The sequence below is a fragment of the Lactuca virosa genome, chromosome 4, assembly GCF_052849685.1.
Source record: "Lactuca virosa cultivar CGN04683 chromosome 4, Lactuca_virosa_CGN04683_v6, whole genome shotgun sequence".
In the NCBI taxonomy this organism is placed as follows: Eukaryota; Viridiplantae; Streptophyta; class Magnoliopsida; order Asterales; family Asteraceae; genus Lactuca; species Lactuca virosa.
In genome coordinates this window covers 211,173,308-211,191,382 of record NC_136429.1, presented here as the reverse complement: position 1 = coordinate 211,191,382, position 18,075 = coordinate 211,173,308, and the positions used below count along the sequence as shown (strand labels likewise).

General features: G+C 35.1%; 1 protein-coding gene across 3 annotated transcripts; it reads left to right on the top strand.

Annotated features, from left to right (window-relative positions):
* The first annotated feature begins 12,974 nt into the window (after positions 1-12,974).
* On the top strand, positions 12,975-17,814 carry LOC145107962 (dentin sialophosphoprotein, putative (DUF1296)). 3 transcript variants are annotated; one of them, XM_079044925.1, is made up of 10 exons: positions 12,975-13,488; positions 14,467-14,510; positions 14,639-14,771; positions 14,877-15,018; positions 15,100-15,614; positions 15,804-16,122; positions 16,192-16,459; positions 16,538-16,630; positions 16,717-17,220; positions 17,331-17,814. In XM_079044925.1, the coding sequence occupies exons 1-10, from the start codon at positions 13,308-13,310 to the stop codon at positions 17,649-17,651; spliced, it is 2,520 nt and encodes an 839-aa protein (XP_078901051.1). In that variant the 5' UTR covers positions 12,975-13,307; the 3' UTR covers positions 17,652-17,814. The 3 variants fall into 3 exon arrangements, with proteins under 3 accessions (XP_078901051.1, XP_078901050.1, XP_078901052.1); XM_079044924.1 differs by having other exon boundaries at positions 16,535-16,630; XM_079044926.1 differs by lacking the exon at positions 12,975-13,488 and adding an exon at positions 13,553-14,040 and having other exon boundaries at positions 16,535-16,630.
* The last annotated feature ends 261 nt before the right edge of the window (positions 17,815-18,075 follow it).

Sequence of the window (18,075 nt, the reverse complement as noted above, 5' to 3'; positions counted from 1 at the left end):
ACAAATTTTGCATGTATTTTAGACAAACATAGATCCAAGGTTTATTAGGGTTGCATGTACACTTAGGAAGTGTTAGAATGCTCAAAACCCAACAGTGGTATCAGAGCCTAGGCTTGTTTGTTGATACTTGATGCAAAATTGTGTTAAAAATCGAAATTGTTTGCTGTCTGAACAGTGGACTCGCCGAGTCCATGGGGGGACTCGACGAGTCCAAGTGAAAATTCATCCTACTCGTCGAGTAGGTTCGTGCACTCGACGAGTAGAATGAACTGACAACAGATTTTCGACTTTTGTTGCTGGAAATGGACTAGAAACATTACCCTAAACTGTTTTGGTGTTTTAAAACCTGTTTTAGATGGTGTAATGTTTATGCTAATCCATTTACAATGGCTTATATCAAAATTCCATGATTTTATGTGCTCATATAATTCTTGAAATCTTGATGATCATGTTCATGTTCTTATGAGTTTAGAAAAATGATAGGAATTATTTGTTGAATTGTTTATCATTAATTCTTGATCATTTATATGTTTTAATGGAGTCCATAATTTGTCCTCAAGTTATGGATATCCAAAGGTCACTTTCTTTTAAACACACATTTAAACACATAAGTTACATAAAAATGAAGAGTCTTCATTTTTATGAACCATTAACTCATAAGTTATGAAATGAAAAGTTTTGAAAAGTTTCAAAACTTGCCCTCAAGTTTTGGAATTTGTAAAGTTACACACACTTTAATATACTTTAATTCCAACCCTTAGAGTTTTAAAAGTTAAAATTCAACCCTTATACTATTTATAACATTAATGGTTAATTATTATATATATGTATAAGATCAAGTCGTTTTACCGTTAGTAGGCCTCATTCACGAAGCCGGTCTATAAGAGGGGTATAAGGTTGTTGCCTATAAAATGGCAACTTAATGGGTGTCCACTCTCACCCACCGCTTCCTTGATCGGTGGAGGGTCGTTAGCCGAACGGGTAGGACAATGACTTTAATTCTCATTAAAAGTATAATGAATATTATAAAGTAACTAAACCTTTTATAAATTCCCAATCTTAGTTACTTTAGGAAAATGTGAATATGGTGCTAACCCATGAAATTCACACTTTGTACCTTACCAAGTCGTTGGTGGAGCGTGTGTGGTTAACCGGCACACTAACTTGGACTAGTAAGGATCACGAAGGGTGACTTAATGTTTATCATAGATCGGTGGAGCGTGTGTGGTTAACCGGCACATCGATTAGGTGATAATATTAAGGGTACCAAGTGAGTTTGCATGGTTATTCACACCTTGTTTTGTGATCCTCGGCATCCCAGTCACAAAACCTGAAGGGCACAATCGAGATTGAAACATGCCATTGAAAGTTCAATGAATCTCAAAAGATCTAGGAGTTTCAAATCCAATTAAAACTTAATAATTTATTTCGTTTTTCATGGTGGAAATTGGTGAATCGTCATTCACCTACCTTCAAATATTTTATAGCTTGGATTACGGCATCCCTCTTCCAAGTTATAAAATATTGTGTTCGGTCCTAGCCTTAATATTTCATATTGGGTGTTATATTAAGGACTTAAAATCAACTAACTTGAATATCTCCCATTGTAGATGTCTGGTTTAGACAACTGTGATCTTCCCAAATCTCATGGAAATCATACTTCTCTACCTCCACCTTCTCCATTTATTCTCCCTGGCCCACAAGCTCGAAGACTTGAAAAATTCAAGGTCACTCAAGCCCTACTAGCAATGAAACATAAAGATGGAAGACCTGTGTGCACTCATGTCTTAGGAATGAAGTCACACTTTGACAGGTTGAGAATGTTGGGTGTCGTTGTCCCAAGGAAGTTGGCTATTGACTGGGTTCTTCAGTCACTTCCAGAGTCATATAGTGAGTTCATTCAGAACTACTATGTGATAAATCACGACATGACCCTAATAGATCTATCTTATTTGCTTGTTGCTACTGAGTCAGAAATGATGTGGCGCAATGGTCAAGCAAATATGGGTGGAAGGTCTATTTCTCAAACTTTCATGGACATGGACAATGGTAACATTGGAAGTCCAGAAAAGCCTTTTCTTCCCAATGGAAAGGGGTCAGCCTTGGTCGACCCTGTTGACCAAAAGGCAAAGGGAAAGGCTAAGTCTGTGATAATCTTGTGTACCATTCCTAAAGAGTCTATATGTTTTTATTGTCATGAGAAGGGACATTGGAAGCGAAGCTACCCTGAATACCTAAAAGATCTGAAAGCAAGTAGAAACAAAAGGTTTGACTCTGCTTCAGGATCAAGCAAAGGGAAGGACACTTAATAAAAGGAGTATGCTGAATCTGATAGCGAATATGGATGGTTCGAAGATCGGATTCTTGAGCTGCTACATAAGAGTTATGATAGATTGCTAGAAGATATGTAATAGCATAGTTTTCATTTAAAGTTGCATTGTAAGGAAAAAGTTTTTCCGCATTTATAAATAAATAAAATTTTGTTTTATTTTATTAAATCTCCTTGCAATGGCATTTTATGAAAAATTGATGTTTGTATGGTTCTAGCAATAATGGAAATGTGCATTTGATTCTTTCATTAGTGGTAGTGTCTAAATTTATCAAATAAGGAAAGATTCTCATCACCCAAGGTTTCAATTGGACTGAAACTTGGAATCATGCAGGTTGTATTGCATGATGAATGAGAATTTTCATTTTTGGAAAGTTAAGACTAATTCCCTGACCACATGTATATGTGAGACAGGTGAAAGACTAAAGGATCGGGTACACTGGGTGTGTGCAGGTCAAAGTCCACCATAAAGATCGATAAGACTATTCGTCATGATTTACTAAAGTTTAGTAAATATGGTTGTACCTACAAGTTGAAGTACAATTCTGAAACATTGGAAAAGTTTCAATGTATGGCAGGACGAATGGGAAGAATCAAATTGGGCAGAAAGATAAAAGTTTCTCAAATCTGAAAAGATGGGAGAGTACTTTAGTATCTTGTTTTATGATCATATTAATGATTAAGAAACCATGTCACAATTCATCCTCTAAGGATATCTTAGTGAATTTTATGGCTAAGAAGAGGATTCATGAATTGTTGGAATGGTTAAAATCAAGAAGATGAATCATACTTCGTTCCAAAAACAAGTCTTAGAGTCATACTCCAAGATTGTAAATTGAGTGACACATCTTGAATAAGGTTTATAACACTTGTCAAATGTAAGAGTAAAATGTTTTCTACTCTTGTACATTTGAAATTGGTAAGTTGTGATGTTTTGGATAAAACAAAGACCAACTGACATCAATCGTGTGAAGTGTTTATCTTGATAAGAATCCGCACGGACTCTTGAATGTTTGTTTGGATGTCAAGGAATGATTCTTGACAAAGAGAAACTTGCATGTCAAGAGGACAGTGGGAGTCTTAAAGGTCTTCAGAGTTTTAAGAGCTAATCAAGGATAAAACCTATAGTTTATCGCTAGCACACGACTTGAGGTTTGTAACCTATCGTGTTGACATAATTCTTGTTCATGTGCCTATTCCGGTAAAGTTGACTATGTATGTGAGTTCTGTGAGTTCTCAATTGTGTGCATAACAACTTGGAAGCAATGGTGGGCCATTGGGCTACCAAGAGGCAAGAAATCAAGATTGAACAAGTTCAATCCATATGTTTTGAGTTTGTCACTAACCTTGTCTTTTGATTACGGTTTTGACAAATTCATATGGATAGGAACACATACATCATAAAATCTAAGTGTCATAAGGTTTTTTCCGATTCATGAAAATGATGGTGAGGAAACGCTTTCACTAAGTAGATTTTAAGTAGATAGCAATTGTGTTGTTTGCATTCTCAAAGTCGTTAGTGGAGCTTGTGTGGTTAACCGGCACACTAACATGGACTTGTGAGAAATGGCAAACATGTCTAAACATTATGATTACGACATCCCTCTTCATAATTGTTTAGACACACATGTGAGCTATCTAAGGAAAGATGTATGAGTCTGAGAAGCTTCGATAAAGTTTTGTTGAAGCATCTCGTATCAGAAGTCTGAACTTTGGTGATGAAAGTCAATTAAGTATTGATTTCTAGAAGTAGATTTCTGAGTACATGTCAAAGCTAGTGGGAGCATAATTGTTGTGCTAAATAATTATTATGCTAGTGGGAGCATAATCAATTATGATGAGTATTGTTAATTATAGAAAACAAGAGTTTCACTTGGAAAATGTTGTTTTGCTATAATTAAGGGAGAGGAGATTATACTTCATTTCAATCCTAAAAATTTTAGATTGAGATTTTAATCATCATTAGTCAAGGACATATATATGAGTTTTATGTTGGAATGGTTCAACATAAGGAAATTCTATATATATATTGCGTTCTCAAATTCGATTATGATTACAACATCCCTCTTCATAGTCGATTTTTGAAAACATGGCAAATAAAAAAATATTGTAGCAAAAGAATGATCTAGTATCAGGTCTTTATGTGAGACATCGTGAATCGTGTCTCATATGCTTCAGGTATAGGATCGGTCACATGTGCTATAATATTCATCCTTTCTAAATTTTCCAAATGCTCAGAGCATTAAGAAGGGAAAAGTCTAGAATTGGATAAGACTAAAATGATTAAGCAATTGTCGAGGACAATCTAAGGTTCACCAAAGATTGGTTGCTCAGGGACAGTTGGAAGTATAGTGTTAAATTTTGGAAGGACCATATGGATATATTCTGAAAAGAGGTAGCTCTTGTTCAGATATGATAATCAAAATGGGAATATGGAAATTTTTCATATTGGGAGTTGGATATTAAGAATCTATGAGAAAGTTAGAAACTTTTATGCAAGAAGGATGTTCAAAGCAATGTACTTTGAATATGAGAGTTTGTTTCCATAGAAGTGACCTCCTTTGGAATACTCTGTAATGACTGTTGACAAGTTTTGTAAACTTTTGTGCATAGTCATTGCAAGAGGATCAATGCATATAAGTTTGGAATCTAACAGATTACAGTAAATGACAAGAATTTGGTATTCTTTCATTTACGGTAAGGATTTGGGACTGTGAAATAAGCATCATTGGAATCATGTTCAATTGATCTACTTCACAAAGTAAAGATCATAGACAAACATAGTGTGCACACTTGGTGTATGTCATGACTATTGTTTAGAAAACATAGTGTACATGCTTGGAGCATGGGACAACTATTGTTTTAATTCAAGTGTTAAGTTGATAAATCGAAACAGAATAATGTGGAATCAATATGGTGATGAATAAAAGGTGTTTTATTTATATTCATAAGGGCTGAGACCATATTGGATTCAATTATTCTTGTGTTTCACTTTGCATGTTTTGACTTCCATAATAACTAGGTTATTCTTTCCGAATGATTAAGTTATTCAAACCATCCACAGTCGGTCATATGTTGGAAGTAGATATGAATCAAGACTGTTATGAGTTGGTTGTAGAGGTCTAAGATGTTGGACATGGCTACAACACTCATGAGTGCTCATAAGTTATGAGTATTGGATTCAACCCACACTCACTTGCATCACTTCATGGAATTTATCTCGAGTGATCGTGAGACGGTAATATCATATAAGTCTTCAAACCTAGAGATATGAGTTGTTATCTATGAGTTGGTTGTACATTGATTGCACGAAAACGCATCAGTAACTTGATGTTATAAAACGTGCCTTTGTGTACAATTCAATAAGTAGTAGAACGAGTATATGAGTCGAAGTTTATCTGTTCCTTCTAGTCCTTGGAGGATTAGAAGCGATATCTGGGCCCCTCGATGATTTTGTTTTGACCTATGTACCGGGCCCGGTCAGAACTAAATTGATGTGTTCGATTAAGTTCTTTGTCAAACAAATCGGAAATCGGGAAATAAACTGCTAGACAATAAGTAAGACATTGTTCCATGTATTTGTCCGGCTGATATCATGAGAGCAGAGGATTATATGATCACTTATATAAAATGGCGCTTCATAGTTCAACAGAGTTTTCGAGAGCTACGATTGCCGGTTGGTTCCTGAAGTCATATAGGCAAATATAATTATTAGACTTATCCAAGTGGGAGACTGTTGGATACGGTGTCTAAGTCCATAACTTATTTGGTATATACTTGACCCGACTTGGCATGGTCCATTTGGGTTGCACTTCACCCGAACTATTTTTATGGATAACATTATGAGAAGAGTATATTTGCGGCTTATTAATATATTATAAGTTATAATATATTAATATGAAATTGTATTATTTAATTAGTATTCGTCTTAAATTAATTATGAATTAATTTAGTGATCAAATGGTGACTAATTAAACATGGGCTATTATATTTATATAGTGTGGGCTAACACTCATTATGGTAATGGGCTAAGCTTATATGGGAGTCCATGGATGATCCATGGAGCTCTTAACCCATAGATCCTTGGAAAGGAAAAGACATGGGTTATTAGGGTTTACCCTAATCATGTGCACTATATAAACAAGCTTGTGATGCATGAAATGACACCCTAGTGTGTGTGAAGAAAGGTGGCCGATTTCTAGAGCATAGATATACTCTCTCATAAGTTTTCCAAGTTTGTGGTGATTTGTGATTTCCATTTGAGGCATTCACATTATTGGTGCTTGGCTCTCAAACTCCTAAGGAATCAATTCACAAACAAAGGTATGTAATTCATCTAGTTCTTTTATGTTTAAAAGTTCCCCATGCCATGCTAGATAAGTTATAAACCTTGGAAAACAAATTTTGCATGTATTTTAGACAAACATAGATCCAAGGTTTATTAGGGTTGCATGTACACTTAGGAAGTGTTAGAATGCTCAAAACCCAACAGAATACAAGTTAAAACACCAAAACATATTCAAAACTTAACTTGACAGCTTACAACAGAAAAGTTGTGACCTGTTCACGAACTGTTTTACCCAACTTAAACTTAATATTTTTCAAAACTGTATAATATGCAAGTAGTTCAGGTTTATACCTTTAAAATGACTATTTTCACATCTCCATATGATTTGTCTACAATTTATGGTGATTTTTACAAAACTGCCTATCCCTACAACAACGAAATCAGACCAGGTTGTGAAAATGAACATTTTCACACTAGTTTGAGACCACCAAAAATTATGGGAAAATTTATGAACACTGTAGACACTTTTTCCAAATACTCAGAGTTTGCGGATTCAGTTTTTGACTTACGATGATTTTTCTATAATTACTCAAAAACAGTGACAATTAAGGGTAAAACTGTCAAATACATATTTAAGAGTTATTCACACCTTGTAACATGTTGAGCAAGGTGTGTAAGATTTACACTTAGTATTTCCAATGCCCTTTATTTGAAATACATACACATGCGTAACCAGGTCTTAATACCATCATACAACACTTTTGATAAACTATAATAAGTATAGTTTTGAACACTACATCTAACAAAGAAAACAATAACATTATCGATTTACAAAACGAACTTTCACTACACACTACGTGAACTCATTAATGAATATTTGTGAGACATTCTCCTTCGGGGTACTCCAAGTACCACAGAAAAGTCCTTTAGTTATAATCAGAATCTCTTGGAGTGAGAACGTGATAGTTGTGTATAGATCTATACTGAGTCCGACAAACCCGCACCTGAGCTGCTTGCAACAGCTAGACCGGCAGGTCTGTGGTGACAAGTGTCATAACTTTCCGACGCCTGAAGAACGTCGCATTCAAGGCCATCTAGTCTTTAGTATGATTATAACATCTCGCATGGAATATTAACACAACATAAAATTCACGGAAATTCTAAGGCCTCATACCAAGGAGTTTTATTTAAATATAAAACACACACATAAGTATGACGATTTACTTACACATACTAGGCCTCGTTTCAATTCAGTTTACAACAAATCTTTTAGAAAATATTGGATTTTCTGGAAATAAACTTATAACAAACGTTAAGGAAACAACATTTATTTTTATAAAATACTTGTGAACTCACCAGCTTTATGCTGATACTCTCTTTTCAAAACAACTTGTATTCTCAGGTAATCAGTAATACAGGTAACCGCAAGATTTATGAAGTCAAGACGCTAAGGCGTAGATTATTTTGCTACAGTTTATCATCATATGTAATTTAATTGAAAACATGTATTTTTGGAACATGTATTTTGGGAACAATGTAATCTTTTAAATTATATCTATGATGGTTGTGTGTTACTTTCTTCACAATGGTTATGATACTGAGCATGACGTCATCCGCCCCCGAACGTTTCCGCCGTTCTGGTTTGGGGGTGTGACAGTTGTGGTTCTAGAGTATGACCACATGTCCGGGTGGCTATCTCACCTCTGAATATATACGATCATGCATTCCTTGGATTGTTGATACTTAGTATATTGCTATGCTGTAGTGATATGTTAGAAAGGTATCCTGTTATATAGGATGTTGCTATGCTGTTGTGGCATGTTAGATCGATATCCTATTATATAGGATGTTGCTATGTTGTTGTGACCTGTTAGATCGGTATCCTGGTATATAGGATGTTGCTATGCTATAGTGCATTGTTGGATTTGTATGTTATCGATAATTGTTGGTTATCATCTAGTGGAGTGCCCTAGGGATTGTCTATGGTCATGTAGGATATCTTGAGAACTCTTGATCTAGGTTTTCTTGCCCGTTCCTTGTTTGGTTGTGGCTCTAGAGTAGGATCATCTGTCCGGGTGGCTATCTCACCTCTAGCTACATATGGTTATGCATTTCATGGAGGTTAGCTGGTGGTGGGATTGTATGTTGTTATAGGACTAGTAGGCGGTAGTGAGTTGGATGATTGATGTTTGCATGTGTTATGTGCCTACTTATTCCTTGTTTGTTATATGTCGACATATAGTAGTGGTGGGTTGAGGCGGTCCTACTTTGTGCTGTTGGCCAAGATACCCGGTGCGGGCCGACTGTAAGTCGTAGGCACAGAGGCTCTAGAAGAGCAGTTGCATTGAGGCGGTAGGCCAACAAACCCTGGATATTCCAGCCCGATGGCTGAGTGGACCAGATGCATGCTTGTATGTCTATCATATGAGGTATTTTGGGAGAAACTCACTAAGCTTTATGCTTACCCATTATGGTTTCAGGTATCATCGGTGATAGCGGGAAGGCGAAGGTGAGACTGTACACACTCATCAGCAGCAATGAGGATTTCACGTTCATCATAATAAATTGATTTTATTAAATTGTAATTGTGAATAAATTGTTTTTCTTAAAATGGTTTTTTATAACTTAAGAAGCTTAACTTTAAATAAAAATGAAAAAATTTGGCCATGAAAATGGGATGTTACATCAGACCCGAAACAACTATATGCTGTTATTTTGGGTTGATACGGACCCGAGGGTTGATACGGACCTGACACGGCCATGTGCTGTTATATGATATGTATGTTGTATGTGGTAATTTGGGAAGCTCGCTAAGCTTTATGCTTATAATTTATGTTTATGGTTTTAGGTACTTCCAACTCAAAAGGGAAGGGTCCGACGTGATGACACAACATCCTTCCCACATGATTTCCGCACTTGATGTATTTGTACTCTGATGTTTTGGAGTACTGTAATGAATGATGGCTTTTGATACAATCAATGAATGAAAACTAATCGTTTTTAAATGAAAAATTTTAGTATTGTTTTTGGGTCGTTACAAAACTAGTATTTCCTTTAGCACAAAGTTCTTTGTTAAGGTATGGATATCACTAAACACGTGTTTTAGGCCATCATGTTGCTCAAACTTCAAACACTTACTCTGCGATTTGAATTCATGCTACGCCTATGTCCCTCGAATATATTGCACTTCCATATTCCTAAAGCCTTATTTAATACACATTATAGGTAAATTAGTAATACTCTTCATGTCTTTAACTTCACCTAAGGCACAGAGGATGATTTTGGAATACCAAGAATGTTGGTTGAGTTTAGTGACATTACCATAGACTTGCCAGTGTCTCGTTCACCATCTACCATCTTCCCTTTTTGAGTATGCCTCTCAACATTCTTCTTTTTGACATGCACTTTTTGTTGTTCCCTTCCATGATATTCTTTTCCATTGTTGATTTTTTAGTATCCCTATAGATTCCATCTCTAGAAGCATACACATGATACTTTTCAATCCATATTCTACACAATTTTCTTTCCAACTCCACTTCATCTTTTACACCGAGAATTGAACAAACAAATATCCTTTCCCAACATTCGATAATTTCCTTGCAATACAAACGCCCACCACTTTTCCAAAATTCTCATAATTCTTCCACAATTCGTTATGATCTAGATTGGTCAGGAATTTCGTTACATGCTACAATACAAAAATGTTACAAAGATCTTCAAAATTAGAGTGTTTATTGCCTTCATCTTTTCAACGTCCATCATGCTCTCAACATTCGTTGTTAGGCCTTTTGGAATCGTCATGCCTATTCATCATTTAATGGTTTTGATATTCAAATTGGTGGCATACTTCTTAATTCATGCATATGTCATAGAGTGAGCTAATGATATTTTCACCCTTCCCCATTCATATCCACACAACTTGTTGCCCTAAGGAAACAATCATAGTATGCTAATCTTTCTGGTGCCCTATGTCCCCGTACACTTGATTCCCATCAGAAAGTTTTGTTTTATTACAAATGTATCTTGCCATGCATCACATAACGACAAATAGAAACTCAAAACGATCGTTGTCCGTTGACATGTTTTTTTGATATGGGTAATTGTTCAAAATTGACAATAAAAAAATAGGCTGGAAAAACTTTATTCGTGAATTTGACTTAATGAACTCATTTTTAGTTGTAGATAATCTCTACCCATGGTTGTAAAAGTCTTCACACGTTTAACCCCCACAAGTCTGTGCATGAGTTGCTTTTAGTTTGCATGTACCTTTATATGTGGAGATGAGACCATGTTTGGAAGAATATGATATTTGGTTTCCATAGGAGCAAATTACTTCAAGGATTTGGAGGGTGCCAAAAATATTTAACATATCAAATGTGACAAAATAACAACACAATAAAGTATCGTATGATTGTCTATATGCATATAAGTAGGTGTCGTCCAAAATTCGATCAACAAACTTAATGATCTTTATAGTAAATATTTTTTTTTAACTAATAGAGAACATGAATGTTTTTTTTTCTTATAATGATTGTCATTTCATTTTGTTAAAGTTACAATGTTAAATTCAAAACAACACTAACATTGTATTTTTGTAATTAAATAAAACAATAAACAAGCTACAATATTTCTTTTTGATATAATGTTCATTTTTATCAAGATCACCAAATTTGAAAATATTGTGTTTATTGTAGACATGTTTCCAAAAAATACTATTTGCCAACGTTAACTTCTTTAATCATTTAAACTATTTTTTTGTGTAATTTTCCTTGACCATAACTTAATAATTTTAAAATGTGTAATTTCATAAAAACAATCGTAATATTGTGTCAATAATATCACAATCAATGTCACTAACAGTATAATCACAAGAACAATCATATCTCCAAGAGGAAACTAATTGTCAAATATAAACTATTCATTAAACGAATATCATTCGTCATCTGCCGAGAAGACACTAATTTTTGTAAACGAAGTAAAAAACACTCATTTTTATAATTTTATTTTATAAGCTATCATTTATATAAATTTGGTGTACCAGGGTCCATTTATGTTATTTTATTTAAACACATCGTTTATGCATATTTTTTAAACACACACCATTTATGTATGTTTTCTTTGATGGTCCAAATGAATAATTAACAATGTAATTTTCTTTGTTTGTCAAAATTAGCATCTTAATTTACTTTCTATGTAAATTTCTATAAAAAGTGTCCACATATCTATTTTCTATCGCTTATAATAAACAAATCATAACTTTGCATCATATCCATTTTTTAATATCTATTTTGCCACCTTTCATCATTCTAATTTCCGTTATGCCACATGTCACAATTTTAACACATCTTAGAACATACTAATTAATAACCGGTTTATTGAGGTTTAAATGCAATTTATAATTTCCTATAATTAACAAAAATCTTGTCTTTAACTGAAATTCAAATTCAACATGAATATATAATAAAACATTCTATATTTAAAATCGTATAACTGAAGATTAATCCCAAAAAATCAGGCTTACATAATAGTTCATAAGCATGTATTTGAAGTATTGGATTGCACTTTAAAACCCAATGCCTCCATATTACTAAAACAAACAACTCTGATTGTTTGGGATAAAACACGTATTGTTCATAAACATGCATTTGAAGCATTGGATTTCACTTTAAATGATGTGTTAAGTTATGGTAATGTTAGGAACTCGCATATCCTATTCAACAAACCATAAGTTAATTTTAAAAGTTAATGTTCCGGTTATGTTATTAAGAAAAATCGATCAGAAAAATGTATTATGCAATAGGACTAGACTTCAGGTGGTATCATGGGTAATCATGTCATAGAAACAGTGGTCATAACTAGAAGCAATATCATAAATCGAACTTTTATTTCAAGATTGTCTTTAACACCTTGAGACAAAAAAAATTCAAATTCAAAAGAAGATAATTTTTCTTTGCTGTTTGTTTTGATATGACAATAAAAAAAAATCAAAGTATATCATTGTCAAAGGTGGATTTGGTTTTGCAAGAACCCATTTTCACACATGTGTAATTATATGTCGTTTTATCCACATAAAGAAGAAAATAATTAAAGTTGTTGCTTTAAGATAAGGATGATAATTTCACCAATAAAACTTTAAATGTTGTATATGAAGCACTGTTTTACAATCTATGTTTATTTTACTTTTCACATTAATTATGTATTAAATATCAATCGTATGATTAAATAATTTTGTATCTTATTATATTAATGGTTTTAAAGCCCATCCTCGTTTCCACGGGTTATAAGGTAGACAAAATAAACAAAAAAATGTTTGTTTTTGCATCTCTTCCAAAAAAAGACTTGATAGAAGAAACAAACTTCGGACTTTCTTCTATAGACGAGGGAGGCGCTAAAGTTGGGGGAAGTTTCTTCCCAAACCCCTAAATTGAAAAATTAAAAAAGCGCAAAATTACCCCCTCCCATTCTCATCTTTCTCTTCCCTAAAATCATCTTTGCAAAACCCTCGCTCCTCAAAACTCTACCCCTCTGCCGTTCTTTGTTTCTTCTTCGTTTTTTGCTTATAAACGTATCAGTATTCAACCCTATTGACATTCGATTAATATTTGTTGATAATCCACTCTTTCTTTCACACAACGCATTTTGTTTTCTATTTTTCTTGTGTTCTTGTTGTGGTTCCAATCCGTTTTGGAGATGGTCTCTGGTTCGCGAATCGAAGGGGGGAACGGGACACAGAATTTATCAGCTGGTGTTCGTAGAACGATTCAATCGATCAAAGAAATCGTTGGTGATCATTCGGATGCTGATATTTACTCTGCCCTTAAAGAGGCCAATATGGATCCTAACGAGACTACTCAGAAATTGTTAAATCAAGGTTTTGTTACATGGAATTTCTTTAGTTAGTTTGTTTATGCTTCCGTATTGTTTCTCACCGTTTCGATTGATTTGCCCAAGTAATATAGAATTCGAGTAGATGTATTGTTGGAATCTGTTAAGGGCTTATAGTTGGATATCAGAATTTAAAACTATGTAGGGGTATTAAAATGCATTTCAATTGAGAAGCTTAGACAATATGAAGCGACTTCTTTTTTAGGGTTTGGCAAATTCTTTGTTTTTACTAATTGCTTGTTCAGCTGGCACTTTCTTCATCGTACTCTCACATGACTTTGGTTTTGTTTCTTTCGTTATTTAAACATGGAGGCTACTAGCATGGATAAAGTCCACAGAAAAGCCAAGAAGGCTATAGTTTGTTTGTTTATCGCCAAAAATTGTGTAAATTTTTGCGAAAGTGGCACATGGTGTGCTCTGCTTATGGTCTTTTCTTGCACTCGTGCACTCTGATTCCAGTTATTGCAACTTTGTGTCACCAAAGTAGCAATATGTAGACCCAACAATCAGGAATATGTACATCAGTCTTGAATAGAAGGTAAGATGAGGACAAAAGATTTTGTTTCATATCTCATGCATTAGGCCCACTGCTAATGGCAACACAATATTTAACACAGAGCCATATTTAATAAATCAAAATAATCACAAATTTCTTTAAGATGGCACTGAATAAGGTGGTTGGTGGCATCATGGAAACTCTTGTAAGATGTCACTGAATACAGGGGGTTGGTGGCACATAAATGCTGTTAGGAATCTAAATTTTATAAACCATTACAAATAAAACATAATATACATACAGCTTTACCTGTGTTAATAGGAAACTGGAAGATGCAATAAGGACAGTTTTTACTTCGTACCATTTTGATATGTGCAGAAAGAACATTGTGCTTCTCATGCTACTCTGCCTGTTGATTTGTGTAACTACTTACGCTTTTTCTTATTTTATTTGTTGTTTTTTTATCAGATCCATTTCATGAAGTTAAGAGGAAAAGAGATAAAAAGAAGGAGGTTTGTATTCCTAATTTTTCATATTCATGCTTTCTTTCTGCAAATAAAGAATCACATGTCTTTCTTATATCAATGCTACTTCAGATTTCAGAAGGCTTGCATATAATATTTTACTTACATTATTTCAGGTTACACCATTCAAGGCACCTGTGCCTATAAAACCAAGAAAGCCCACTGAACAACCAGTTCAAGAGATAAAGCCCAATACATATCAAGAACGTAACCCTAGAAGGCCAGGCTATAATTGGAATAATGCACCTGGTAATTTATTCTTTTATATCTTAACATTTTCATACTCAAGTTAATCATATTATTATTATTTACTCTTTTCTTTTGGTCACCTGTTAATGATTGGAATTTCACTAGATACAAGAGTAAGTAGACAGTTTCGTGTTGTGAGAGACAACAGAATCAATCAAAACAGACATAGAGATATGAAGCCTCCTGCTAAACCCTCAGTAGCTGTCCCCACTAAAGAGCCACTAATCTCAAACGTGTCTGGAAAGAGGTAATTACTTTTTTCCCCTTATCACCATTCAACTTTAGATTAATTTTTTGTCTATTACATGTGGCATTCACAATTATGCAGCTCCACAGAGACTTCCAAAAATCCAGAGCAAAATTCTTCTCAATCCCAAAACATTCCACTTGATTCTTCACTCCCCAAAGAAGTAAAGACAGTTAGTTCAAGTGGTAAGAGACCTGTAGTTTCTAATGTGATGCCACCTGTCCAACAAGCAACAAAAACACATGATCCACAACAATCTTCTGTGACATCACCAAACAGTTCAGTAGTAGGAGTGTATTCTTCTTCTTCAGACCCTGTTCATATCCCCTCTCTTGCATCCAGACCAGCTGCAAATGTTGGTGCCATAAAACGTGAAGTAGGGGCAGTTGGTGTAAGGCCACGTCACACATCTTCTGAAAACTCTCAATCAGGAAGAGAAGGGCAATTTAGGTCTTTTCCTGCCATTTCTAAGACTGAACAACCATCTCACTCAAATGTCTCTGAATCAGTGCCTAATGTATCTGCTGGAAGTGGAAGATCCTTTAATAATCAGTATAGCAACAGACCACATCAACAACTTGTCACTCATCAGAAAGGTATGCAGTTACATTTTTGCTACTGATATTTATTTACATATTACTACATCAGTAAAAAAACTGTTATAATGTTCCTATTATGGGTAAAGAACTGTAGACTCATTGTTATTATCATTGAAAAAAATGAAAGATGTTGCTATTATAAGTATATTGCTATTATTGGTTACATATGGTTGTTTTAAAATGTAGCCCCTCAAGCAAATAAGGAATGGAAACCAAAAACAAGTCAAAAACCAAGTGTTACTGAAGTGGGAGTTATTGGAACACCAAAAAAGACCACATCTACCCTTGCCAATAATTCCAAGGACATGACCACAGAATCAGATAAATTACCAAATTCAAGCACAACACACGAGGATCAAAACGTCATTATCGCAGCACATATTCGTGTTTCCGAAACCGACCGTATTCGCCTCACTTTTGGCAGCCTCGGAATCGAGGATTCCCCCCAGAATTCTGGATTCCAAGGTGTTGAAGTGTCACATGCTGAACAACCTATTATGGCAAGGTATTGATTTGTTTTTTTTTTTCTTATGAATCATAATAGCAACGTTACTTATATTGAAGTGGATGACAGTTTATCCGCCAGCTCATCACCAGTCTCTTCAGACGAACCATCTGGTGGGACCCACATCGAGTCGGTAGACGAACCTGTCCCAAGTTCCGGTTCCGGTTCCGTTTCCCCTGTTTCAGAACAACAATCGAATGAAAGACTGGAGTCTTCAAGTTCACAAAACATGGAAAATTACACAAATATTAGACTTGTGAGACAGAACAGCCCTTCATATGCACCTTCAGAGCCACATCAGCAGCAACCACCCCCTTCAGATTTGCCAAGTTTTTCAGTTAGTATACTCTTTTTTTTTTTTTTTGATAGTTTATTATTTTGTTTTAATTAATGTTGTGTTATTTATTTATAGCAGGCGTATGATCCTCAAACTGGATATGATATATCGTATTTCAGACCAGCTACTGATGAATCAGTCAGGGGTCAGGTGCTTCAAGTCCCTCAAGAGGTGAAGTTTTATTTCTTAAACCAATCATTTTAATATAATTAAAGATTCTGATTATGAGAGGTATGGAATGGTTTATTTTTCCACAGGGATTTACTTCTCATGTTGCTAACACCATTCCTGCAACCACAATTCCCATGGTACAACAACAGCAACAACAACAACAACAACAACAAGTGGCTCAAATGTATCCACAAGTTCATCTTCCTCACTTTGCTAATCTAATGCCATATCGCCAATTCCTTTCCCCTGTTTATGTCCCACCAATGGTGATGCCGGGGTACTCTAACAACCCTACATACTCCCCCCACCCTCACCCCCACCCCCACCCCCACCCCCACCCCTCTAGTGGTAGTAGCTACCTCCTCATGCCTGGAGTCAACCCTCCTCCTCATGTAAATGCAAACGGAATGAAATACGCGATTCCACAGTATAAATCTCTCCAAGCTGGCAGCCCTACTGGATTTGGGAACTTTACTAGTCCTAATGGCTACGCATTAAACACTCATGGAGTTGTTGGAAGTGCCTCCGGAATTGATGATTCCGCCCGGCTTAAGTACAAAGATGGGAATGTTTATGTCCCAAATCCTCAGGTAAACCTCGTTGCTATTAATCTGTTGTTCACAATTTACCCTTACATTTATATAATACAAGAAACTCATTCCATTCATACGATGGAATGTAATGACTGATTCCATTCCAGGCGGAGACATCTGAACTTTGGATGAATCCAAGGGACATTCCGAGTCTACAATCAGCATCATACTACAACATGGCGGGACAAACGCCACATGGCGCGTATCTGCCTTCACACACTGCACACGCGTCATTTAATGCAGCGGGACAATCTTCTCATATGCAATTCCCGGGGTTATACCACCCGCAACAACCGGGTGCTATTGCCAGCCCCCACCATATGGGCGGCAATGTTGGTGTTGGAGTGGCGGCAGGGGCTCCCGGAACCCAAGTTGGTGGTTATCAGCAACCGCAGTTAGGTCAAATGAGTTGGACAGGGAACTTTTGAGAGGAGAAGGGTGGTTATGGATATGGATATCGGGTTTTTATTATTGTATGGGGATTGAATTTTAGTTATAGAAGTGTTTTTTTTTTTGTTCTTTTTTTCTTTTTCGTGTTTTGTTTATGAAAAAAATGGTTCTTCCCCTATCAATGCATAATGTTTTGTTTAATTTCCTAAAATAATAATGGGTTAACCAAAGATACAGGTGTTAATTAATATAGCTCGGTTTGGTATTATACTAAAATATAAACTGAAAAAAATATGGACATTCAAAAATGAATATATATATATATATATATATATATATATATATATATATATATATATATATATTTTGTTTCTTTGTTTTTTTTGACATTTTCAAGTCACATTTCTCGTAAACGCTGCTATTAAAGTCCCACTATTGTGTAGGTATTGAAAAATATTGACA

Bases quoted from the DNA above. Each gene is read 5' to 3' on its own strand.
- LOC145107962 (XM_079044924.1), top strand. From the start codon at position 13,308: ATGGTCTCTGGTTCGCGAATCGAAGGGGGGAACGGGACACAGAATTTA. The intron at 16,123-16,191 runs GTATTGATTTGT...AGTGGATGACAG, and splicing joins GAACAACCTATTATGGCAAG to TTTATCCGCCAGCTCATCAC. The intron at 16,460-16,534 runs GTTAGTATACTC...ATTTATTTATAG, and splicing joins CAGATTTGCCAAGTTTTTCA to CAGGCGTATGATCCTCAAAC.